General features: G+C 54.1%; 1 protein-coding gene across 1 annotated transcript; it reads right to left on the bottom strand.

Annotated features, from left to right (window-relative positions):
- Positions 1 to 9,479: 9,479 nt before the first annotated feature.
- On the bottom strand, positions 9,480 to 22,347 carry EFNB1 (ephrin B1). Its single transcript, XM_015104707.3, has 5 exons — positions 21,468 to 22,347; positions 12,662 to 12,939; positions 11,828 to 11,920; positions 11,485 to 11,613; positions 9,480 to 11,331 (listed from the first exon to the last, which is right to left on the bottom strand). Exons 1-5 carry the CDS (start codon positions 21,593 to 21,595, stop codon positions 10,919 to 10,921), a joined length of 1,041 nt encoding a protein of 346 aa, XP_014960193.2. The 5' UTR covers positions 21,596 to 22,347; the 3' UTR covers positions 9,480 to 10,918.
- Between the last annotated feature and the right edge of the window lie 3,151 nt (positions 22,348 to 25,498).

Here is a 25,498-nt window from a genome sequence, read left to right as displayed (position 1 = left end):
AGTTTATTATTCTTCCTGCAGACCAATCACGGAACTCCTGGAGTGTCGAATTCCAGCTCCTGCAGCCAGATGTGACCTGTTCCTGTTATCATGGAATATTAATCAGAGGGGCCCTTGGGTAATTGGGAAGTTTTGATTAGAGAAATAGCCCTTACAATAATAAGCAGGCAGAAGCCTAGGGGAACCCACCCCCACTCCTGGTCACCTACCTCTTAGGCTCCATACTTCAGAGGCTCAGGGACCAGCACTGAAGGGTTGGGGAGCACAGGGAGGGGTACCAGGTACTAAAACTGGTTGTGAGGACCAGGATTGAACCTGCCAGGTGGAGACAGAGTATGCAAGGATAGGTGGCTACAAAGGGGAATAGAGACTGAGAGATCTGGGGCCTGGCACTGGCCTGGCTTCACTCACCTTCCCATCAATCATCACATTAGCTGTTCCTGGGGATTCCCCCTTTCCAGACCCCCTCCTAGTCAGCCCTCAGCCAGCACCACTGCCTCAGGCTCTGGCCCTGCTGGGACCCCAGCTCTGTTGCAGGCTGCACATGGCCCCTGGGTTCTGTATATTTAGACGGTTAATGAATCTTCCTGTTTGACTGGGCCAGGCTAGAGCCTGAGATGGAGGAAATGAGGGCAAGAATGGGGAGGAGGGGCTGCACAACTGCTCCAGCCCTGGAGATCCTCTGACCACAGGGACCCCAGACCCAAAGTACCGAAAAAAACCCAGGCAGTTCAGCTCAAGGAATCTGAGTGGTTGCCCCAATCCTCACCTGTACCCCCAAGTCCCCAAGACACTACAATTTGAAGACAGAAGACCTGAATTCTAGGCCCAACTCTTGACTTGCCCTCTCCTGGGCCTCAGGTGCCTCTTCTTCATGTTGAGGGCTTTGTTCTTTTTACCAAACTCAGCATCTACTATGTGCCAAGCTCTATACTGGGCCCTGGAGATTCAGAAAGAAAAAAAAAAAGATCATAGTTCTTACCCTTCAAGAGGTCATATGCTAATGACAGAGGCAGTTATGCAACTATCACACTCAGAGATAGCAATTGTAATAATAGTGTTGACTGCGTGGTCATGATGTGCTTGGCCCTGTGCTAAGCGCTCTCCATGTCTTGTCTTCTCAATGTCTTTTCCATGTCTTCATCTTCTCAATTACCTATTGGTAGTATCAGCAGCCCTATTTTATAGATGAGGAAACTGAGTTACTAAGAGGTGACGAACCCAGTAAAAGGATAACATTTTAGACTTTATATATATATATATATATATATATATATATATATATGTACAAGGATAATGTTTTAGACTATATATATATATATATATATATATGTAAGTAAGTAAATGTTAGTCGCTCAGTCATGCCCAACTCTTTGAGACCCCATGGACTGCAGCCCACCAGGCTCCTCTGTCCATGAGATTTTCCAGGCAAGGATAGAGTAGGTTGTCATTTCCTTCTCCAGGGGATTTTCCCAACCCAGGAATTGAACCTGCACTGCAGGCAGATTCTTTACCAACTGAGACACACACATAATTTTTATGTATGATATATATCATATATTTGGGCTTCCCTGATAGCTCAGTTGGTAAAGAATCCACCCGCAATGCAGGAGACCCCTGTTCGATTCCTGGGTCAGGAAGATCCTCTGGAGAAGGGATAGGCTACCCACTCCAGTATTCTTGGGCTTCCCTTGTGGTTCAGCTGGTAAAGAATCCACCTACAGTGTGTGAGACCTGGGTTCAATCCTTGGGTTGGGAAGATCCCCTGGAGAAGTGAAAGGCTGCCCACTCCGGTATTCTGGCCTGGAGAATTCCATGGACTATATAGTCCATGGGGTCGCAAAGAGTCGGACACGACTGAGCAACTTTGACGAATATCACATATATGTCATATAAACGATAAAATATTATATATAATTTATATATATACACATATATTATTACCTAAGTGGCCTTCCAGAAAGGCTGTACTAGCTTAAACATCACCGGCTTAATGAGTGTAGAAGAAAAGCCATTTATTAGTGCATCTTTCTTTCCAACTGTACCTGGAAGCTCTGGTGTCTGTGCTTCAGATCTGGGCTTCTGGCTGCTGGAGCCTGGCTGAGGATGAGCATGGATTCTGGTGGGAGATACTCACTGATTCATGGGTTCATCAGCTTTTAACTGAGCACCAGGTTCACTGCCCTAAAGGAACACACATTCTGATGGGAAGTGATAGCTCCTTGCATCGAGGTATACTTGCTACTTTTTACAAAGCAGTTTTGCTGACATCACTCCATTCCCAACAAATGAAGAAGAAACCCAGGCCTCAAGAGAAGAGATGATTTATTCAAGTATCAGCGCCAGAGTCAGGTCTCAAATGCAGGCATCCCAACTCTGACTGCAAATCCCTCTGGGGGCACAGCAAACTGGGTGTTCCTCCTCTTGGGCTTTCAGGAGTCGAGGTCAGGCCAGCCAAGCCCTGGGGCCTTGAGCTTGAAAGGGAGTTGATGAGGGCATGAACGGAGAGGTGGGGTAGCACAACTGTCATGGCTCTGAAGATCCATGTACTGAGCAGTCACCAGGACCCTGTTCTCGAGGCTTCCTGTGTGCACATTCACTCATGAGATGACTGCTACTCTCAGCCCCACCTTATGGAAGAAAAAACCAGGAACACAGAGAGGGTGAAGTAACTTGTTCAAGAATTAATAGCTAGAAAGTGGCAAAGCTGGGACGTAATCCTGGCAGCCTGATCCCAGAGTGTGATCTGCAGCCCCGTACTAGGAGGCCTCTGAAGCCACATGGCTGACATCAAGGCTGCAGGCTACAGGACTCCAGCTCACTCTCTCCCTATGCTGGCACTGCCACCTCACTCCTCTCAAGGGGCAAAATACCTAAGCGTGTGGACTCTGGCTTCTGGCTTCTTGATTTCAAACCCTGCTCTACAACTTCCTAGCTGTGTGCCCCCGAGCAAGGTACTTTCTCTGTCTGAGCCTCCATTTCTTATCTGTAAGACGGGGCTAATTGTGTTTCTACCTCGGATAGGGACCTCCCTGAGACCTCACTGAAACATAAGGTGTCCATGGAACAATGCATGTGACTAACTGCTGAGCATGGTGTCTGGCCCATAGTAAGTACTCAATAAATGTTTGCTTTTATTGTAGGGTAATATAATAAGGCACTGACGCTTCAGATTGGCTGGACAGTAATGTGAGCAGATAGAGAGGGCAGAGACAGCCCAGCCAAGCCCATTCAATTGGACAAATGTTTCAAAGTTTCACTGATATTGCTCTGCCCTCAGCTCTGTTCTGGGTCCCACTCTAAATGAGACACAGAGACAAATGAGACACAGTTCCTGCTCTCCAGAAACTCAAAATATATTGGGGAAACAGACACAGGCCACATAGTGTAAGCAGAAGCACCACAAAAGCTGAGAAGAGAGCACCAACTTTGCCTGGATTTGAGGGTTGGGAGTGTACATAAAGGATGCATAGGAGTTGCAGGCCAGGAGCAAGGGGATGGGCATTTCTGGCTGATGGCAGTACACATGGAAAGACTCATAGGCTTAAGGGTCCCTGTTCTGCTCAGGGACCTGTGAATAGATTTGTGTTATTGGAATGTGAGGTGAATGCAGTGCAGAGGGGTTGAGGTGAGAAACAAGAGGTAGGCAGGGACCAGATCACCCAGGGCCACAACCGCCGTGCTATGGAGTTAAGGGGTGATTGACAAACGTGAAATGCTGAAATGGAAACTATAGTTGGTTGACAAGACAGGATAGAGTTTGGGAAAAAACACTTTGGCTGCTGTTTGCAAGAGAGAGGGATGGATGCAGGCAGGGACTGTAGTTGCAAGGTGATTGCCATAATCCAGGTGGGAGGACAAGTGCGGCAGCACTGGGGGTGATAAGAAGTGAGCAGAGTTAAGAGATGCTAAAGAGGCAGAACTAAAGGATAACCCAGAAGTTTCTAGCTCAGACCCATCTGTGGCAAGACCTCAGCTGAGCTGGGAACAGTCACCTGTGCTCTTGTAAACTGGTCTCTTCCCCCTCTTTGGTGTTTATTTTCATTTCCTTGTAAAGTTCGAGTCAGAAAATTCCAATCTTGTTTCAGCTGAACAGAAGAGAAAGGAGATTTTTCCATACCCTAGCTGGGATCTGGGTTCCCAGGGCCTCCCAGGGTCTTCCAGGGTCCAGGCTTTGCTGATGGCAACTCCAGCAGCGTGATGATACACAAAGCTTGGGAGATCTGTGGGGCCCACAGAGCCCAGGAAAAGGCCTGGCATGGCTTGGCAGGCCTGCTGTGGGGGACAAGAGCAGTTTGGCCAGGATCAGGGTACTGGAGGTGGGGCGTACACAGAGAGAGAAGTGAGCAAATCCTGCCTGTTGCCTGTTTGAAAGGAGAAAGGCTCCCTTTCTTTGGCAGTGCCCTTAAGTCATGGGCACCTCTGACCTTTTCTTTTCTAGATTCTACGCTCCTAGGCTCCACTGAGAGTGCCCTGGGGATGAGTGGCTGTGCTAAAGGGAGGGATCCCAGAGCCCACAGTTAACAGCCTTGGATGGGGGTGGGGTGGGAGAAGAGGGATTGGGAAGCTGTGCAGTGATGTGAAGGGGCAATGGGCTGAAAGTCACAAGACCTGGGTGAGGGCCAGTCCTGGTAAACTCTCTGTGTGACTCTGGGCAGTTCCTTCTTCCCTTCTCTGGACCTCAGTTTTCCCATCCATCCAACTAGGGGGCTGGACTAGTGGGTCTCTAAACGCCCAAACAGCTTGAAAGATTCCATTCTCTTCTCTGAATCTGCCCAGGGGGAGGCCTTGGGGGCTGGGGCACAGGCAGGGGCTGAGAATTCCATAGCAATTTGCATGTGAAAGCATGTTACTGCCATGGCTATTAGCGTGTGCAGGGGGCCTGAAGACAGGGCAAGGACAGCTAACAGTCAGGCTGCCCAGAAAGGCCGGCTGCCCAGGTGGGGGAGGGAGGGAGGGAGGTCCTGGAGGTGTGCAAGGGAGGTTGGACCACTGCCTTGGGTTCCCAGGGAAGGATGAATCCCGAGACCTTTAGGGCCCCACCCAGCCTCGAGATACCCAGTCCTCGGTCTGGCTGCTACAGAGACCTCCAGGCTGTCAGGCTGTCCTTGTCAAAGAGTGACTTCAGAACTGCGTGAGGTGCCACAAGAGAGGGGCCCCAGGGAGGGGGCAAACTGTTTAGTGCATTTGCTTTTCCAGATCTGCTTTGACCAGGCACAAACCTCTCAGGACCATATTTTCCTCAGGATTATGTGTCCTTTTGGTAATTGCCTTGTATAAACTTACATTGTTTGTCAATATAAATACTGTGTACATACAGGTTTGTTTGGTTCACTCAAATGGGCTCCTGGGGATTCTGGGAGAACAAAACAGCTGTGTGCGAAGAGGGCCCACAGCTGCGACCTGTGAGGGAAAAGCGGTGGCCCTATCAGCACTCTTCATAGGCCTCTCAGTAAGTCCCTTCTGGTATTTGGGTCTCAGTTTCCCCACGACACATTTGATCTAGAAAGGACTCTCAGGAAAGTCCTAGCTCTACCATTTCCTGGCCTCTGACCTCTCAGATTCTACTGAACAAGCATGAGGGCAGTGAGGGAGGCAACCCATTGGTCCCCCCAAGAACAAGGGCTCTGTCCATCAGAATCCAGCCGGCAGACAGACCCCAGTACAGGGTGGCTCCCAGTCTCCTTGGCTGCTCCTGGTACCCTGGGAGCAAAGGAGCCACCTGGAGCTTCTCCCTAGGGCCCTGGCCAGAATCCAGGTATTTATCTACTGCTCCTGGGAAAGGCTGGTAGAGACTAGCCCATGGAGCCACAGCAGTAGATAAGAGCTGAGGGCACACATCTTTTCTACTTTGGCTTTGGGACGTTTTTATCATGGGTATATTTTGCTCAGCCCCCAGCCCAGGTGAGTTTGGGGATAGGGGATGCAGATTGGGAGTGAGACCTCAAGATAACTTCTGATGATGATGTTTAGGAACTTTGCAAAAGGCCAGCTTTGGTCAATGAAGATGGGACTAGCCAGAGCTTGGGGGCCACTCTCAAAGCAAGAATGATCCCTTGGAAGCGCAGTCCCAGAGCTTAACTGACCACTCCACATCTCGTGGGAGAAGCAACAGCTACCCTTTATTGGTGCCAGGCATTCAACACTTGTTAAAAAATGAATGAACACATGGAAGGCTAACTTTAATACCCAAGCTTTTAATCTCTGTATCCTCCATTCTGCCTCTCACATCACCAGAGAAGCACTTTAAGAGCTAATCAGGCACTTAAAGGTCATTCTAGAATGTGAGGTCCTTGGGGGCAGAGACCATGACTATCCTGTTCATCACCATACCCTAGTGCCCGGATTGCTGACTGGCATACAGTAGGTGCTCACTAAATATTCTCTGAATAACTGAAGAAATGTAATCCCACTCATTACCCAGACAGGGAAGCTGAGGCCCAAAGAGGCAGGGACCTGCTTGCCCCTAGTCAGAGTCATGGAAGATCAGGACAGGCCCTGGGCTCCAGCCTCTCAGCTCAGGGCTCTTTCAAAAGGCCCCATGGCAAACTTTTCCTGCCCTTCCCTACCCATTCACACATTCCTTATTCACTCTCTCCACCCCCCCTCCCACCCCCCCCACCCCCGCCCAGCTTTCCCTCTTTCCTTTCTCTTTGCCAGCTAGATAATTAACCATTGGAAACAGAACCTATAATTACCGTCTCCCCCATGCCCTTAAATTGCTTTCAGTTTGGGTTCTATGACCCCTGTCCTGGATGGGGGTTGGTCTCCCCCTCAGCAGCCTCCCAAAGGGGGAGCCAACCTAACAAGCACCAGCTGAGGCCCTCACTCCCCAGATCTGATGGCCAGCTGTACAGGAGGCTGGCAGCAGATGGGCGAGGAGGGTCCCCCAGCAGGCTGGGGCTGACTCAGCTAGGGTGTCAGTGGGACTGTGACGTGCCTGGGCAGGACAGGAGAACAGGCAAGCAGGCAGGCAAGCAGGCAGGCCGGATTTCCGAGAGTGATTGATGCCAGGTGGCCAAAGGGCCGCTTTCTCAGCAGGGCCCAACCTAGGATGGTCCCAGTAGGGCCAGGTCTTTTCTTGGATCCTTCGGTTCATGCTCATGTCCCTGACTAGAGGGTGTCAGGCTATCCACATCCCTGGTGCCTCAGGGAGGCTGGGAGCTTAAAATTGATCAGTGCAGTAAGTCCCAAGAGCCCTTGCCTTTCAGCCCCACAAGGCCTAGCCATTCAGGGAAACTGAGGCCTGATTAGCACCTGCTTAGCTTGGCTTCATTGGCGATCTGGACTCAGCGTGTGGAGGAAGCCAAGCAGCCCCACCCTCACCTGGGAAGCATCCTCTATCCCTGACTCACCGGGAGGGAGTTTAGGCCCAGCTGGAACAGGAAGGAGAGCTGAGGGTGGGGCCAGTCTGGGGCCCTACCACAGAAAGCTCACACCCCCTGCCTCCAGCTAGCTAGGCTTGTTCCCTCCATGACCCACGCCGGCAGTAAGGGAATGAGGAGGGAATGGCTCCCCTTCTTCAAGAGCCACAAGGAAGCACACTTCCTCAGTCTCACCCAAGGCGGGCAAGGAGTATGTGTGTGTGTGTCAGGGTGGGGTGGAGGAGAATCACTCTCTAGCAACTTCTGTTTGCTCACAGTAAAGTAAAAGACCTGGGCTTGAAGCCTCGGACTTGCATTCATTTGATGTGTGTTCTTGCAATAGGTCTGTTTCCTCATCTCAAATATGAGGCCAAGAATTCTTCACCTCCTACCCTCACAGGGAAGTTTATGAAATTCAATGAGATAACACGTGTAAACGTGCATTTTTTTTTCAGTGGCAGGCATTGTCCAGGTGAAGGACACTCTGCCACAAAGGGCTACTGAGTGGTGCTGAGTGTGGCCGGCAAAGCACAGACATGGAGTTCAGACCAACAGCAGCCTCGGCTCCCAGGCCAGAGCAAGTGACAACAGAGGTCACAGATCTTCTAGGCTGTTGGAGAAGTTGCCCCATACTTTGCTTTGCCCTCTCCCAGAGATTTTACTTCACATTCCCACAGCTACTTCCAACAGGCCCCCAGAAACTCGATTCCCCACTGAGATGGCGGGGGCAGCCGGCGTCCCAGGCTGGGTAGTGAGCCACCCAAGGACACTCAGTTGGTGACGTGTGGGAAGGGCTCTACCCAATCCAGATCGCCTTCAGTTAGAGAAATCAATCCGGCCTAAACCAGCCTTGGGTAGAGACCCCTGGCCCAGGCAGGGGCCCTGCTCTGGGCAGGCAGTCAAGCAGCAGAGGCCCCATCTGATCCAGGCACTTCCTTTGGTTAATGAGAAACCAAATAAACAGCCTCTGCCCCAGCTGGCTTCAGGAGCACCCCAGCCGGGCCCAGCCCTGCCTGCTCCAGCCAGCCTCCCTCCCCTTCACCGTGCAGGTCCCGTGATTCTCCTCCCCTAGCCTTCTCTGTGCGCTTCCCACTTCCCTCACAGCCCTGCCTACTCCTTGGCTGGTGTGCTGGGGCTTCCTGCTCTGGATCACTAACTAACCCTCCCCTTCCTTCCTCCTCCTCCTTTCCTCTAGTTCCTTCTTACCCATTTTTAGCTGCTGGGATCCCACTTGTTCTCCTCTCCTGATATCTGTCTCAGCCACCTCGATAGCTAATCCCCTACCAAGAAGACTGTGGGCTGCTCCAAGCCCTGCCAACCTGAGTCTCTGCTGTGGGACTGTGGCCAAACCCTATTCAGGGTACTCACTTCACTCTCAGACCCTCAGCCTGTGGGAGGGAGACTGGGTACTCAGGGCTTTCACTGTCAGCCAGAAGCCCCCGAGTATGCCATGCTGAGAACTCTGGTGTGCAGGAGAGAGAAGGCTCTTCTGGCTAAGTAGCGAACTGGGACGCCTAAAGCAGCCTGGTTACCCAGTGGGCCAAAGCTGAGGCCCAGCTCTTGGGAAGTTATTTCCATCCACCTCCAGGTGTCTTGAGGCAGGGCAGGGCTGGGCCTGTCAGCAGGTTCCAGATCTAGCCCCAGCCAGTTGGTGGCAGTACTTGTGGACACACCCAGGTCCCCATGGGAACAGCCCCTCCCCCATCTACTCTTTCTAGCTGAGCCTAATGCCAGACTGGGCAGATGCCCGTGGCCTATGCCACAGTGGTGACAGGATGGAGAGGGGGATATGGTCACAGTATCTTGCAGAACAAGAGGGCAGAGGAATTTGTGATGAGGAAGGGCACAGAACACTTGCAGCATCTCGCTCCACTAGGATAGTCACCATCTTCCCACACCTGCCCAGATCACCAGCGTTTTGGTCAGGTGAAAATCACACACACACACACACACACACACACCTCAATCTCTCTGTGTGTCTCATTCATATATTCACTCATACACTCACACTTCATTCCCCAAACATCACGACATCATTTCACACCCATTTCTCCATGTGTTTTTTTTTTTTTTAGTTCTCATTTTTTTTCTAAGAAAAAAGCAACAAGAAAATAATTCAGAGTTTATACAAAACATCTTTACATTATTTTTTTTTCCAAAAAGACTAGTATTTACACAAATGGCAATAGAAACAAAAACAAAAAAACCCTTTTGACTGCCACCTGGAAGGGGCTGGCTGTTCTGCTCCCTCTCCCACCCGGCTCTGGAGTGGGCAGCTGGCCAGGAGGCAGTGTGGAGGTGGATGGTGGAAGGCCCAGCTCCTTCCATGGCCACTCTGGGAGCGCCTGCAAGGCGCTTGCAAGTGGCAGTCTGTTAGCAGCCGTGCTGGCAAGGAGCCGGGGTCAAAGTGCACGGCGTGCTGGCCAAGCCCTGGGCAAGCCTCTTCCTCTTTCCAAGCCCCAGAACAAGACTGGGGGGCTAGTGGGAGCTGGGTTAGGGGGACACCCACCTGTGACAGAGCCCAGAAAAGGAGCAGGTCACCTGGCCTTATACCCGCTTAGTTCTCCACCCTGGGCTTCTGTTTCCCCACCAGGCCAAGGATGCCAAAGGTGAGGGGAGAACAGGGCAGAGGGGAGAGGGGGGAACTCCCAGCTCTGCAGGGCAAATAGCCACCTGGGCACCTCACCTCCCTCCACCCCCCATGAGGTCATCTGCCTTCAGCAGCTCTCCTGTTCCCCAGGCAACAGCCAATTAAGACGTTAATTACCGTGAGAGTGAGGGAGGCAGGAGATGCCCAAGAATCCCACAAGGAAGGGATTTTTTTTTTTTTTTGGTGGAAGGGTGGCAGCCACTACCCCATTGCCAAGATCAGCAATGTAGAAGCAGGGTCAGTGGGGGAGGGTGAGACACCTTGCCCAGTGACACTCTTGTCTTCCCTCATGGGCAAGAACAGCCCTGGCCTGCCTCTCCCCCGCCCCCCTGCAAAAAAAAAAAAAAATGTCAAGGAGTTTACAAAAGAAGTGCCATCTTATGCTTCCTGGCTGGTCACAACCTGCCCCAGGCCCCTGATACTGGGGTAGGCCAGGCTCAGAAAACCTGGGGAGGGGCTGCTTTTTCCATTTTTCTTAAAAAAAAAAAAAAAAAAACAGATGAAAATGAGTTGACAGCTAAAAAATGAACACAAAACATTAAAAACAGTGATGATAGCGGACAAGCAGTCCTGGGAAGGGAGAAAGGGGGCGAAGTGGGGCAGGGCCAGGGGGGCATCTCCCTGCCTGCTGTCCATCAGCGTCCAACCCTGCCCTCCAAGAAGGGGCACCCCCGCAGAGCCCAGAGGCCTGGCCAGAGGGGGAAGGCACAAGAGCATGGGGGCTGGGGGCACAAGCACCCCCCTCCAAAGCCCAGAGGGTGCAGCAAAAGGGGGATTATAAAAGCCAAGAAACTACAAAACTAAATACAAAGGTGGGCACAGCTGGCAAAGGGAGGGATGTAGGTGAGGAAGGAGAGGTGCAGTCCCGGCTGAGTGTCCCTCGGGACCGAGGCTGCTCAGGCCCTCAGACCTTGTAGTAGATGTTCGCTGGGCTCTGGGGCGGCATCTCCTGGACGATGTAGACGGGGTGCCCGTAGTCCCCACTCACCTTCTCATAGTGGGGGCAGTAGTTGTTCTCTGTAGTCCGTAAGGGGATGATGATGTCGCTGGGCTCGGTGCCCGCAGTGCCACTGCCCCCCTTGGGACTGGCCAGGGTGCTGAGTGAGAGGGCGGGCGCCCGCTGCTGTGTGTGCTTGCGGTGCCGCTTGCGCAGCTTCAGTAGCAGGATGGTCAGGAAGATGATGATGAGTAGGAAGATGACGCAGCCGGCGCCCACAGCTGCAAACAACGCCACCTTGGAGTTGAAGAAGCTGTCGGGGTCCCCGCTACTGCCTCCATTCCCACCAGAGCCACTTTTCTCATCCTGGTTCACAGTCTCTGTGGATGGGGGAGGGAGGGGAGAAAGGTCAGCCAGGGGTCCCAGGGATACATGGCAGATCCTGGGCTATGCCCTGCCTTCCTTCAGAGCTAGCGCCTGAATGGGCAGCCAAGCAATGGCTTCTGCCCTCTGGGAAACTCCCATACGCTCACCATGCTTGCCATCGGAGTCACCCATGGAACTCCGACCACCAGGGGCCTGCGTGGCCATCTTGATAGTGTTGTCTGCCTCCTTGCTGGGCCGGCTGGTAGTCAGCTGCTCGGGTGTCACAGCATTGGGGTCTGGAGGTGAGGAGAGGGCAAGTAAGCCAGGGAAACTCCGGAAGCATAGGTGCCTTGGTTAGGTAGTACCTCCCAACCGAGAATGGTCCAGATGCTGGACCTCAGATACTCTATCCCTGCTGCCCACCCTGCCACTTCTCTCCATGCCCCCACTCTCAATCAGGAGCATCTGTTGCAAAAGCCCAGCTGGGGAGTCCCTGGCCTGGATGCTCACCTTGCCCAACCTTCATGACGATCTTCATGGTGCGTGTGCGGCACACACCTCCCTCCCGGTTCTCCAGTCCCTCCAGACTCCCATTGGATGTAGCTGCAGCAAGAGGCCAGAGCAGTCAGGGGGAGGAGGGGTCTGCCAGCATTACCTAGAAGCCCTAGAGATGCCTGAGTCCATAAGAACAGAACTGGGAACTTGGGAGTTACAAGCAGTCCCACCCACCTGTGAACCTTTCTCCTTCTCTCCCACTAGGAAGAGTCCGGGACCTAGCCCCTCCCACAAAGATGCTGCTCCTCTATCATGACCAGGCCTTGGCCCTTCTTTCTTAGTTGAACTAAATGCGTCTCCTCATTGGGTAATGTGGCTCAGAGGCCAAGCAATTAGAACTCGCAAGGTGAGGGAGGCTTCTCCACAGACTGGAAAGAATCCTAGATTGGAGGAGAACTAGATTGGAGACCCAATCCTCTCTCTCCCTGTGTGATCTAGCGCAAGAAGCCCCTTCACCTCCTGGGGCCTCAGTTTCCCATAAAGAGAAAGGCTGAAGGTCTTCCAATTCTGCCATTCCCAAGATTAGATCTTAGGTGGGCAAAGAAAATAAGAGAGAGAGCACCACGGATTGGAGTCCTCTCCCAACTCTTCAGAGCCAGGGCGAGCTGGCAGCAGACCCCATGGTAATTGTTGGGGCCAGAATTCCAATACCAGGCTAGGAGGAGAGCATGCCAATCCTCAAGGGGACTGGATCAGGCTGGGCCTGAAATGTGTGTAGTCTCCTTGTACTACTCAGAAGTTCCCACCACTACAGGACAAGACAGAACCACATGGTGGGTAAGGACTCACAGGTAATATAGTAATCATGGTGCTTCTTGAACTCCAGGCCCATGTAGTTGGGGCTGAACTCCTGGAACTTGATGGTGAAGCGGATTTCCTGCTCTGGCCTATTGCATGTGACTAGCACATTGGGGTCAAGCACGGTGCTACAGGCCGCTGCCTGCTCAGGCCGCACCAGATACAGCTTGTAGTACTCATAGGGCCGCCCAGCTTCTGCTCGGGGGCAGATGATGTCCAGCTTGTCTCCAATCTTTGGGTAAATCACCAGCCCCTTCCCGCTCAGGAACCTGCCCAAAAAGAAAGAGAGATGGTTAGCCTCAGGGTTGGGGGTCTCCGGCCATTCCCAGAACCAGGAGAGCAGACAATGAGGACCAGGCTAGGCCCACTGGGTAGAGATGGACAGGACAGACACTCTGTACCTTCAACCTTATGCTGCGGGTGGGGAAAGAGAACCACACTGCCAGCAGGGCGTGGAAGGGGTGGCCCATGGGCAAGGCTGCCAGGCTTTGACTGTTTGGCAGGGCAGGGCACTACCTAGCTGGGAGAGCCCTTTGTCCTAATGTGGTATTTCCGCAGGGGGCTGACGTGGCAGATGGGCTGGGCACCAAGGTGTCGGGTTTGGGCTGCCTGGAGATGGTGGCCCTGTCCTCCTCTCACCCCCAACACATTCACATTTTTCATAGCCACTGCTACCAGCTCCTCAGCACACACACATGTGTATGCACTTATGTGCACAGAACACAGAAACACACACAGAACAAGCCCACACATGCCCTAGAAACCACCCCCACAACTCCCAGTCAATGGCTGGGGGTGCACAACTTATCTGAGACCCACGTCTTCTCCCCCATTCGTGCTAATCTTGGGCATGATAAGGAGATAGGAACAGACCTTGCCTAGAGCCAAGGGATAATGGGCATAGTCTCTAGCCACGTAAAGCTCCACACAGCTCTCTCCACTCCCCACTCCCACTGCCTGGCATCCTACCAGGACTCATCCCACTCCCATAATGCAAGAGCCCAAATGCCCAAATCTGACCAGTCTCACTGCTAAGAAGAACAGAGAAAGGGAAGAAGAGGCCCAAGCAGGAATGATAGATCATATAGGACAGGGCCCCAAGAACCTTGCTCACCCACCTTTTATTGATCACACACACACACACACACACACACACACACACACACACACACACACACTGACCCTGCTCCCAATCCTGAGAGAAAATGGATAAATGCCTCCTGAGCCAGGTTCATCTGATCCAGAAGGCCAGGCACTGGGAAACAGCAAGGGGATGGCAGCTGCCTGGGGCCACTGATTCATATCATCCTGTCCCTGCCTAAGCACACAGTTAAGTTCTCTCAGCCATTTCTGAGCCTGGGAAACATAGGAGAAAGAAGACATGCTTTGGAATCAGACAGACAGTGGCCCTTACAAGCTCTGCAACCTTGCATGAGCTGCCTGATCTCCCTAAGCTTCTGTGTCCTCACTTATAAACTGAGAGTGGTAAGAGTCCCACCTCTAAGGATGGTGAAGGGGAGACATGATGGCATGCACAGAGCACACAGTTGGCACTCAACCATTTAACTCCTGCTTAGAAATAGTCTGGTCTGCCAAGAGGTAGGAAACCAGACACTAACACCAAGGACCTATGAGCCCAGTCTTGTTTCTTGGGTGGGAGAGAGGAAAAGATGATACAGCTCCATCCATAAGGACTTTACTGTCTAGTGTGGGTTGGAAAAATAAATGGTTCATGTGGCAGCAATGGACAGCACCAGGCTATCTGGAGGCTATATGCAAGGATGGTGGCTCAAAAGGCAAGGGCTCGAAGCAGAGAGAGGGAGATGGCTCATCAGACAGGACAGTCAGAAATGGTCCCATAGATCGCTTCTTGGCCTTTTGGCTGAGATGAAGTGTAGAAATGGTCCCACAGAAAGAGTAGGATGAAAGCAGGTCCCAGGGGAGGAATAAGAAGTCAACACCCAGCAAGAATAGACAGCAGTGGCTGGAACACAAAATCTAGGCCAGGGATTGTCCCAGTGATGGGTAGAGAAGAGCAGAAGAGGCGGAAAAGCTCAGCTGGGGTCAGACTGAAAGGCAAGGGTTACAACAATCAGTGTGGGTTTCATCCAGTTGGGGACAGACTCTCCAGCAGGAAGGGCAATGAAGAGCTGAAAGTAGTGCTTCAACGGAATGAAGTTGATAATGGAAAAACATGGTTCCACTCCCCAAGGACCCATTCCACAGCAGGGACTACAAGGGAGCTCAGTATCCTCACCTGATGGAGGGAAATGATATCCAAGGAGGTAAAGGAACTAGACCAAGCAGATGAAGTAGATGAAGAACAGCAGCCCTCTCTCCATGTCCAGGGAGGCTCCACTAAGCTGGAATCTTCCATCCTGCTGTGCAGGAGGGTAAAAGTCACAACGAGAAGGTCTCCCCACTTAGTACCTGGCTTTACCAAACTCCAGAGGGCAAGCAAGGAAGCAGGCATGGGATGGAGGCCCACACAAACATTTAAGAGAAAATACCTCCAACTCCATACACTGCAAAAAGCCAAGAAGTTTCACCAAAGCCTTCATAATTGCCAAGGCATTTTTCACTTTCTAATCCTCATACTGGTTCCAGCCAGGCAGTAGGATTAGACAACTTCTAACAACTAGAAGGAACCTTTGAGAGCCACTGAGTCCAAGCTCCTCATGTGAGGGAATGAGCAACCAGATGAATGTTCCTATTGAGGGGTGCTACCAAAGCCAAGCCAGGGAGCCTAAACTCACCCAGGATGTTATCCCCCAGAGGTCTAAGAGTACCTGAAACATTGGCTGAATCCTTGTACAGCTTCTCCTCCACAAGACCCTACCTGGAGGTGACAGCACGTAGACAGAGAGCACGCATAGGGGTACAGGCCAGCTCTCTTTTCTAACCACTTGGCCTGCCTTACCCATCAGGGAGTTTTGTCAACTCTGAGCAGTCTCCCACCACCACTTGGGTTCTGGAGCCCTGGAACCTGGACACAACCAAGGAAACAGATGTCTACATAGTGGGTGGGGAAATGGGAAAGAGAGAGACTATTGCCCCCAGTACCCCTCAGACTCTCATCAACCTCAGTGAACAGGATTCATAAATATGCATGAGCTTATTTGCATAGCAGCTGGCAGAGGGAAACTCACCTTCCCCTAAAATGCAGAAGGGAGCGGAGCCTGATGAGACCTGCCTTCCCTGACCCTGGTGCACCATGATAGTGCCTTCTCAGCCTCTGTCTTCCCCACCACTGAGAAAAGTGCACCTGGGCCTGTGAGAAGCCCAGAAAGTGGCGAGGGGCCATGAGGGGTGGGTGTGCAGCCTGTGAGAGTTAAGCCTGAGGTCAGGTAATATGCTAGTCATCCTCTACAGCAGGGACCCTGCAGGTCTCCCTTTATATCCACCAGGAGTAGGGGCTGAGAGGAAGAGGATGAGAGTGCCTAGTTAAACTGTTTACCCCCCAGTTTTCAAAAACTAGCTCTCCTTCCATCATCAAACCAAGCTTTTCTGTCTGGGGCCACCCCCAGACAAAGCCCTTTTCTGGAAAATAAGGGGATTGACATGGCCCAGCAGGAAGCCTGTAGCAGGTCACCATGGTAACCCCTGAGGCTTTCCCTCCTTAGCCTCTGATAGCCCCTGGGACCCCAGAGAGCCACCCCAGGGAGTATAAGGACTTTCGGGAGGTGGCCTGAGCATTCAGGCTCCTATCTGTGGCCTGCCTCTTCCCCTCCACCTTAACCCAAGTCTCTTCCCCAGGCTACCTACTGAGCTTAAAGAATTCTAGAAGGGGAGAAGCCTGAGGGTCTGGCACAGTAGCCCGTACTGGTCAGAGGCCAACTACCCCCCTGCTTCTTTGTCCAGCTAAGCCCCTATTCACCCAAAAACCAACAATTGACAGCAGGGAGAGTTTTGGATCTGCGGGGGTTGTGTCTAGAAACCTGCCCACATTCCACCAACTCTACATTTCTGTCCCTCTCACCCTTCCCTCAGGCCCTAGGAACTTGTGGTCAGAGACTGCCCAAAAGGACAAGTCCGGTCCTAGGCCACGCCACCACAGGTTTGGTAGAAGACTCTAGCCACAGCTTTGATTCAGTGACTTCAGCACCCCCAAGGGTGGCAGGACCAGTGGAGGACAGACCCCAAGCCAGAGCTCAAGTCTACACTCATTCCAGCAAGGGTGGAGAGTCCCCAAATTAAAGGCTCCTCTTTCACTCCCCCAGCTCCACCCAGCCCCCGAGGCAGCAGGAGCAGGCCTGGCGTGTCCCAGCAGTGCCCGCCCAGGCGTGGGTGGGCAGGAACAGCAGCTGGGTCCTGGCACACACACAGTGCTGTCAGAGGCAGAGAAGCCAGGAGAGCCCCAGAGGAAGCCGCCCCTCACACACACACCTACACTAAACCATGCCTCCCCTCTGCCCCACCTGGCCAACACTAGGGCCCGCTGGGGGCTCAACAGCCCCTTCCTTGTTGTCTGCTTTCTGTGGGGTCCCTAAAAGGCAGTGAGACTCCTGGCCCAGAGAGGAACCAAGGCTGCTGTTTAGAGCTCAGGAGGAAGTGTGCCAGGCATGGAGCTGGCTGCCTCTAGATCATCCCGAGCAGCCTGCCCTCAGATGGTGGCCTAGGAAAGTCAAATGAGGAAGCTGGAGCACTGCTCATCCCACGTGGGCAGGGCCTGAGTCACACGGACAGATGCACAGACACCTGTGAAGTGAGAGGGGAAGCCGGCGGCTAGAGCCAGCGCCTCCTCCCAAACCCTGTCTCTCCCATATCCCAAGGCAGCAGGATGGTGTGGAAAGAACAGCACAAGGCAGCTCTCCCCGCTAGGAGCTGACTGACTTGAAACAAGTCACTTTCCTTTTCTGGGCAAATGCCTCCTCATCTGCAAAACAGGGGCAATTCTAACTTCCCAGGGCTGTTGGGAACAGCCAATGAGTTCACAGATGAAGATGCTTTGGAAGTAGCAAGGTACTGCCCAACTGTTAGTTAGCACACCAAATACCATTTAGAAGAAGCTGAAGAACCTTACTACACTCCTGGCTGCCAGCGCCCCTACCCAAAATGACTACCATGAAAATCCACCCTGGAGGGGCTGCCACAGCGCCCAGGGCAATTAACCCCCAATATGGCTGGTGAGCATCGCCCTACCTCAGCTCCCCTAATAATCATAGGGTGGATCCTCCCCCTAAACCTACTGTTCCCATGGCAACCAGCAGCCTCCTGGCTGGCCTACCTGCTCCATAACCCCAACACCAAAAAACAGTGATGCATGGTAGTATCCAGGGCCCACCCATCCCCACCCAGCACAGTTGCTGAGGCACTGGAGAGCCTGAGAGGAGAAAGGGAACCCTAGATTCAGCTCCTGACCCAGCCTCACCAGGCCCTTCTTGCCCTGGACTGAATGCCTGGGGTTGGGGGAGGGAGGCAGGGGAACAGGGAACTTTAGGAGCTGCTGGGTTCCCATCGCTTTCAGGCCCCCACCTGTGGCCAATCAGCCACAGAGTAAAAGAGGTCAGGTCCCTAGCCGCCCCGGAAAGGGGGCCCCCTGAGCTGGCCTCCCCAGGACTGTGAGCTGGAACAGCTGTGAGGGGGCTGGGACCAACACTCTGGCTTACAGCAGGCAAGCCTGGGTTGGGGTCTGCAGCTGCCCCCACCCATGCTGGATGGAGTCAAGGGTCCTGGATGCCAAGCTGAAACCCCCACCCCCACCCCTTGCAGGGAAGGTGTAATATGATCTCAGGCACATTCCCACTCCCTGGAGGTGGGGGAACCTGAGTGGGGGGCAGGAAAGGGTCAGAACGGGACTGAGAGACTGAATTGCAGCAGCTGGACTTGGCTGAGGACTCAAGTATGAGGCCTGCCGGCTGCCCCAAGCTCTCAGGGGAGGAGGCTGGAGGAGGGGGCTGCCCTGGGACCTTCCATCACAGCCCCCCACCCCCACCAATCCAAGCACGCTCACGCACTCTGGTTCCTTCCAACCTCTAGCGGGCCCAGACCCATCTTCTCACACTGCGCTCACTGGGCAAGTCTAACAAGGGGGGCCAAGGAGACAGATGCTCTTGCCACCAGAGACTCTCACCCTGGAAAGCCCCAGCACCAACTGGGGTGAGATACTGAGAGTCTGCAGTCAGCCCTTCCAGCTCCCTTCTCCCGGTCAGAGCTGGGGCTCCCTGTACCCTGGAACCTGGAAACATACCCCCAGCCCCACCACTTCTTATTTTGATTTTTTTTTGTCCCAAGGAGGAAGCAATTAAGCAGGGTTTATAGGCACTGGGAGATTTTTTTGGGGGGAGGGCGGTTGCCAGCTCCTGACAGGACTGAGGAGAGAAACCAAAAGCCGGGAGGAAGAGGGGAGGGAAGAGAAAATGAGCCTGTGAGGGAGAGCACGGGCATGTGCGAGAAACAAAAGGACTTGAGAAAAAGAGGCAGAGAGTGACTAAGAGTGAGAGGGAGTGTGAGAAAGAGGGAGAGCCGGGCAAGTCGAGCTGGAGAGGGGAGGTGAACGCGACTCACACAGGGTGTGAGAGGGCGAACCAACAAGAGCCTGAGAGGGAGAAGTCAGGCAGGAGGCAAAGAGGGAGACACGGACAGAAAGAGACTTGATTTCAAAGACTGTGGGAGCTCAAGGCTTGGGCGCGGTGGCAGAGGCAGCCCCCAGAGCTCAGAGTGAAGCTGAGGGCAGTGCCTTCCTCTTGTCCTCCTGCACCCCGCCCCCCGCAACCCGTGCCAACACACACAGACAGGCTGCATTCCAGACCCCGGAGTATAGACGGAACATGGATTGGGGGACCATAGGGGCACCAGGATCAGTCCCCTACTGTTCCTAGAATCTGCTCAATTACAGGATGGAATTCGTGCAGGTCCTACTGAGGCCCCAGCCACCACCCCCACCACCCCCAGGATGCCTGCCCTCAGCCTGAAGTGGATCTGGGAGGGGGGCAGATCTCAAAACCCTGTAAACTGGTCCAGAGCACTCAAGGCTCAAAACACAAAAAGGGTGAAGCTCAGGGAGATCTTGTTTCTCCCAGTTCCCACCCCCCGCACTCTGCAGGAGGGCTTCCTTCCAGCTGTGGAGCAGCATGCTATCTCTGGTTAGAGACCCGAGAGAGCAATTAGGTCACTCCCATGAGCCCCTATGATGGGCTACCCCAGGCGGATTTCAGCTCTCCATACTCGAGAGAGCATTTCCAGCCTCCACCTTCACAGGAGAGAACTGGGAGCTTCACAATCTTTCTCCTTGGGCTGAGCAGCCCCAGGCCCCAAGACCATTTTGAGTCCCTGCTGTTAGCAGAGCACTGTGCCCAGTTTGGCTTCTAAGTAAAGAAGAAATTCTTGTCAATGCCTTTCCTTGTACCCTGACCCTGGTTTAGACATCCCACTAACGGATAAATAGGACCCTGCCTTAACTCAAGGAGAAGAGAACTAAAGAAGCTGCCCTCTTCCACTCCAGGGCTGAGAGATGCACCGCCCCTGGAACCTAAGAGGCCAAGGGCAGGCAGGAGCTCGGGAAGTTAGCCGGGAGCCCAGGAGAGTGGACAGAAAGAGATTCCAGATATAGGAATCATACAGATAGCGCAGGCCTAGGGCCCCGTTTCCCACTAAGTGAGGTGTCCGCACACTGCTGGGCCCTCCAGAAAACAGGAAGGAAAAGCAATTTTGACCCTGGGTTCCAACCTAAGTCCTGGATGCCAAAAGAGGAAAAGGTCCAGAGGTCACTACACAACCCAGCGACTCCCCACTAACAGCCCAGAAACCACTGAGCCACCGCCCTGAAAGGTGTGTGGTTGGGGTAGGGGAGGGGGGGGGAGGTTGAGCGAGGATTGTGAAGGGGAAGGAGAATAGAGAAAAGAAAGGATCTCCTCTACATAACTGCCTCCCCAACCCCTTTGGGAAAGCTAAGCACAACTCCCCAATCTGAGGGACCGGGAAGACAGGGAGGAGCAATGGGACCAGCCTGGGCAGGAATCTTTCATTTGCCTCCCACCTCCCTCGCCAGCTCGGCCGCCACACTCCACCCCGGCCAGCCCTGGAAGCTCTGCTGTCGGCTCCATTGGACCCCCGACGGGCGATGGATCGAACCCACCCCCCCTTCAACAAAACCCCTTTCCCACTCCGCCTCTCTCCACCCGCCGCCTTTGTGAGCCTGGGAGCGGCGCCCGCCCTTCCACGGCCCCAGCAGGGAGAAAGGTGGCGGGGGTGGGGGGGCGGCGCGAGGGCTGGAAGAAGCAGCAAAACGAAAAGCTAGGGAGGCGAAATGGGAAGAAAGAAATGAAAATGGGAGAAGCCCGAATCAGGATACAGGCACTGCCACCCGCCCCAAGCGCGAAGTCCCGCGCCGCGGTCCCTTCACTGCTAAACAAACGGGGAACCCGTGTTCTGGCCTCTTCCCCTGCCCAGGTCAAGCTCGCCCCCACTCCCCAACTCCGCCAGCGGCTCTCCGCGAAAACCGCCACGTTCCCAGGGGCCCTAAAGGGGGCTGCTTTCTCTCCCCTACCCAGCTCTTCGGTGCGCTCTAGAGCGCTCCGACTCCCAGCTCTGCCCGGCGCGACAATCTCGACTTGATTTGGGACGTGCGGAGGAGACAGCCGAGAAGCCGAGGGGTCACAATACAGCCAAGTGCCCCCACCCAACCCCGCCGCACCCTTCCCCGCCCGTCCGCAGGGAAATACACTCGAAAAAGCCAGAGACAAAATAGGGCGCCGCTCCGCCTCTGAACACCTTCCCATAGGCGCTCGGGGGCGCGCGGCCTCACCCCGAAGGAGTGCCTCCCACCCTCAGGGACCAGAAGAGATAAGTTACTCACTTGGGGTTGAGAGAGCTCCAGGACACGGGCTCCAGATTCTTGGCCAGCGGCGTGGCGAGCCGGCATAACGCCAACACGACCATCGCGACAAGCCACTTGCCGAGCCAACGCTGGCCAGGACGGGCCATCTTCCCGGGGGCAGGCTGCACTTCGGGATCCCCTGGCACCTCCTCAGCAAAGCTGGCCTCGCCTTCCCGTGCCGCGCTGCTCTCTGAACCGCTCAGGCGCCCATCCTCCGCAGCCGCCGGCCTTGAAGTGCTCCCCTCCCGCCGGCTTTGGTGTCGCTCTTCTCCGCCCCGCCGGCCAGGAGGACTCACTGGGCAGCCGCCCGCAACTCCGGCATGAGCTGCGGCCTCCGAGGGCTCGTTCCCCTGGCCTCTCTGCCACACGAAGCGCGACGGGGGCTCTGCCCCCCACCGGAGGATCCCTTCCGATTCCGCTCGGCTCCCCGAGACTGTTTGGGACTGCGTGCCCTCTCCCCGACGGGGTCTCCCCGCTGGGGACTTGGTGGCCGCCCCGACGCCTCAACCGTCCTGGAATCGGCACCCCTGGGAAGAAGTGGGAGTCTCCCCACCACACAAGCTCGGTCCGGGGGCTCCCGACCGGGCCGCCCTTGCACGGGCTCCGTTCCTCCAGGCCACACTGGAACTCCGGGCTGGGCGCCCCCCGACAGCTTCGACTTCAGCGCGGGCCCCGCTTAGTGTATTTAGAAGAGCGGGGAGACGCTGCCGAGCAAGCCAGTCCCATCAGTTTGCGCCTCTGAAGCCTAGGCGTTTGGCCTGGCAGCCCAGTCGCCGAGTCCTAGCTTCCCGGCGACTGCGCCCGAGAGTCTGCGTTCAGTGCGAGGCTCACACACCTCCCACTGCTGTCCAGCACGCATAGACTCCCTCCGCTGCCGCTGAGCTGTCTACTCCCCTGCTCAGGCGTACGCAAGGCCAACCCTACTCGTTTTAGCCAATAGCAAGCTCCGTCACGGGGTCCTTGCCCCGCACCACGCCTCTAGAAGAGGAAGGGGGCGGGCTTTCGGGAACTCTTAAGGACGCCGCACTCTTCGATGGCACCAATCTGAGTGTGCGGCTCGTGCGGTTAGGGATGGGTTCCGCCTAGTCCTGTTCTCAGAGCGCTCTGCCCGTGGGAAGTTGGCGCTCCTCTAGAGTTGTTGGCCTGCTCTGCTCCCTGCGCGCCTGTTCAACACTCCGGCCCACTGCCCTGGGCCAGACAGGTCCTGTCACGAGTATCCCGGGAAAGTACTGCCATTCTTGTTACACACGCGAGCCCTGAAGTTTTTGCTCCATGCCCACCACTGTGGCAAAGATAACTTGTTTACTGCCTGTCCCTTCTCTCGCAGGACTCTGGTAGGCTTTCCTCCTTTCACCTTCACAGTGCAGTGTCCGCTTGCACATGGACCCAGAGTCCTGAACAGACAAATGGATATCGGTGGGTGGTGGAATCTCAGAGGGGTCAAGTAGCGGAAAGAGGAGGGTGGGGGAGAATTTCTTCGCCCCTGGGGACTAGGCCTTGGAAATCTTAACTTTGCAGAAGAGCCTTGTGGGACACCAGGGGCCCATATTTCGAGTCTTGTCCTGTCTGAAGGTATAGGCAAGGCCAGATAGGATAGGCCAGAGGGAATGAGAGGGCACCTCGATAAAGAATGACGCAAAGAGGAAAGGTTATAGGACAGAGGCACCTTTAGAAAATGCAAAAGCAGATGCCCTGGCCCCAGCACACCAGACTCCAGCGCCTCCCGGCCTCGCCATCTGGGTCTTTGTCTCCCAGCCCTGGCCTGTTCTCCCCGCCCCTCCTCGCTTCTTTGCTTATAACTTTGGCTCAATCCCATAGCTCAGACCCTCCAGGTCCGACCCACTCTCCCTCGTCGGACCTCAACAGATGTACCCACATGCTAATGTCTCCCTCTACTGGACTTTTATAACACTGCCGGCGCCTGGGACCGACTGAGAGTGCCCACTCCAACAGGAGCGTGGCACACACGAGCCTGGCACACGCGCTGGAGCGCAAGACCCAGGACAGGGGTAGTGGCCTTGGCTAGAACCGCGGTCCCCTGTGGAGAGGAAGAGAGAGCACTAGGAGGAAGATCTGAATTTGGAGTTGGCTCAGGGATTGGTGAAGACTTAAAGTCTCTTTGCTGCTGTTTTATGGAGATAATTAGAGACAGTCCTGAAGTGCTCTGCCATTTACACAGTTTCCTGTCCTCTCACTTAAAGAGGAGGCTGAGTTACCGACTTTCTCACTGGATCCTCTGATGACCTCTTTGGTTCATAAAGTGGACCTATATTTGGGGGAAACAAAGAGAGGCAAGTGGGTTATTCTCACTTTTAGGAGAGGAAATGGGTTACTCTCACTTTCAAGGAACAGGGCCTAGAGGAAGAGGAGGATATGGGTAGAAATAGAAGAGGAGGAGCTGTTTAGGGTCTCTCACCTCCCAGCTGGATTCCTTATTAGGGTGTGAGCAAGGAGAGACAAGAACAAGGTGCAGGGACTCACCAATAGACCAAGTTGGAGACTAGGATTGTCCAAAGGGCATGGAAAGACAGCAAAACGTGAGGATGGAAAACAACTTGCCACTTACTGAGTGCCTACTATGTTCCAGGAACCATGGTAGAGGCATTTCCCTTCACAATCCTTTGAGATGAGTTCCACGATCCCTATTTTATGTAAGAGGGAAAACTAAGGCTCAAGGGGAAGTGACTCATTTGAGGTCATGGAGCTGATTGATGGTAGAAGCAGAATTTGGCCCCAGACTTCTCTGTCTCCTAAGCCTGTGCCCAGTTTTCTATACCATACTGAGTTACTACATTTCCAGACCCTCTTCTTGCTTACTTGCTTACTTACTTCATTCCTGGTTAAAAGCTGGTTAATGCCTGGAAAGCAGCAACCTTCAGGATGGCCAGGACTTTACTCTTCACTCACAGTCCTCTGAGGGGTTTCTAGGCCTGGGGAAGTTCATCTATGTCCCTGGCCATATCCCCAAGTTCTTAGCTAAAGTCACCCACCATCAATCCCAGAACCAGTCTCAGATTCCACTGCTAACATGCCCAATGCCCCTCAGGAGGTGAGCCTAGGTGGGGGGCTGATCAGGTGGCAGATGGGGCAGATGAAGCTATGCTGCCAGACTTGGGAAGCCTGGGAAGACAGCAGCAGCTCCTGAGTGTGCCAACACTTCATCCTGGGTGGGGAGGGCACAGAGGAAAGAAGAGAGGACTCTGTGTCTAGGCCTGCTTCACACACTGGTCACCGCTGGTCATGGTGCAGCCTTTCTGCCTCAACCTGCCTACTGGAGCCTCTGTAGCAGGGCTGGGCCTATTCCATGCTGCAGCCAGGGCCAATGACTCCAGGATCCCACCTCCTGCTCCACCCTAGCAGGGCCTCTTATGTAGTGATTCATGCCCCCTAAGGTAGGGAAAATTACTCCCCAGGGAAGCTGAAAAGGAAGTCAGGATCTGTTGGGGATGTGGACCCTCTCTTATCCAAGCTCACTATCCTAGTGGCAGTCACACATGTTCCCAAGCCTCCCAGATCAGTGTCACTGAACACACACACCCCTCAGGGTTAAAGTCCACCAGGGTTTCCTGAGCACTGATCCTGTGATTGCCTCTGAGCTGAGATCCAAAGAGGAATCCCACCTAGCCCTGCCTTCAGGAATCTCCAAGCAGATGGAAATCTGTATGTAGGGGCCTTCTGAACCCAGGGGTGCCAAAAAACATCTGGCAGCTGCAGGAGGCCTCAGGTGTCATAACAGCCCCCCAGAGAGCTACATAACTCAGCTTCTCACACCCATGGGAGGCATGGAGTTATGGACTTCAGAGCCATAGAGTTCACTGCTTATCAATTGTATCTCCTTGGTCAAGTCGCTTCCCCTGTGTGCTTCAGTTAACTCTTCTGTAACCTGGAGATCATCTCTCATTCATGGAACTGTGCTGAGCGGGGAGTGAGATAATGCACAGAAAGGTCTCAGCATCACAGCCAGCCCACCATGGTGCTTACTAAATGGAAACTATTATTCCTCCACAGAG

The sequence above is a fragment of the Ovis aries genome, chromosome X (genome assembly GCF_016772045.2).
Source record: "Ovis aries strain OAR_USU_Benz2616 breed Rambouillet chromosome X, ARS-UI_Ramb_v3.0, whole genome shotgun sequence".
Taxonomy (NCBI): domain Eukaryota; kingdom Metazoa; phylum Chordata; class Mammalia; order Artiodactyla; family Bovidae; genus Ovis; species Ovis aries.
The sequence above is the reverse complement of the archived record's forward strand: the minus strand, read 5'-3'. Positions and strand labels throughout refer to the sequence as shown.

What these genes read in the sequence shown, in the direction of transcription:
- EFNB1 (XM_015104707.3), bottom strand. Translation starts at nt 21,595, where the DNA reads ATGGCCCGTCCTGGCCAGCGTTGGCTCGGCAAGTGGCTTGTCGCGATG. An exon ending in CCATGATTACTATATTACCT is followed by an intron (nt 11,921 to 12,661) that starts GTGAGTCCTTAC and finishes CTCTTGCTGCAG; the next exon opens with CTACATCCAATGGGAGTCTG. An exon ending in TGACTCCGATGGCAAGCATG is followed by an intron (nt 11,332 to 11,484) that starts GTGAGCGTATGG and finishes CCCCATCCACAG; the next exon opens with AGACTGTGAACCAGGATGAG.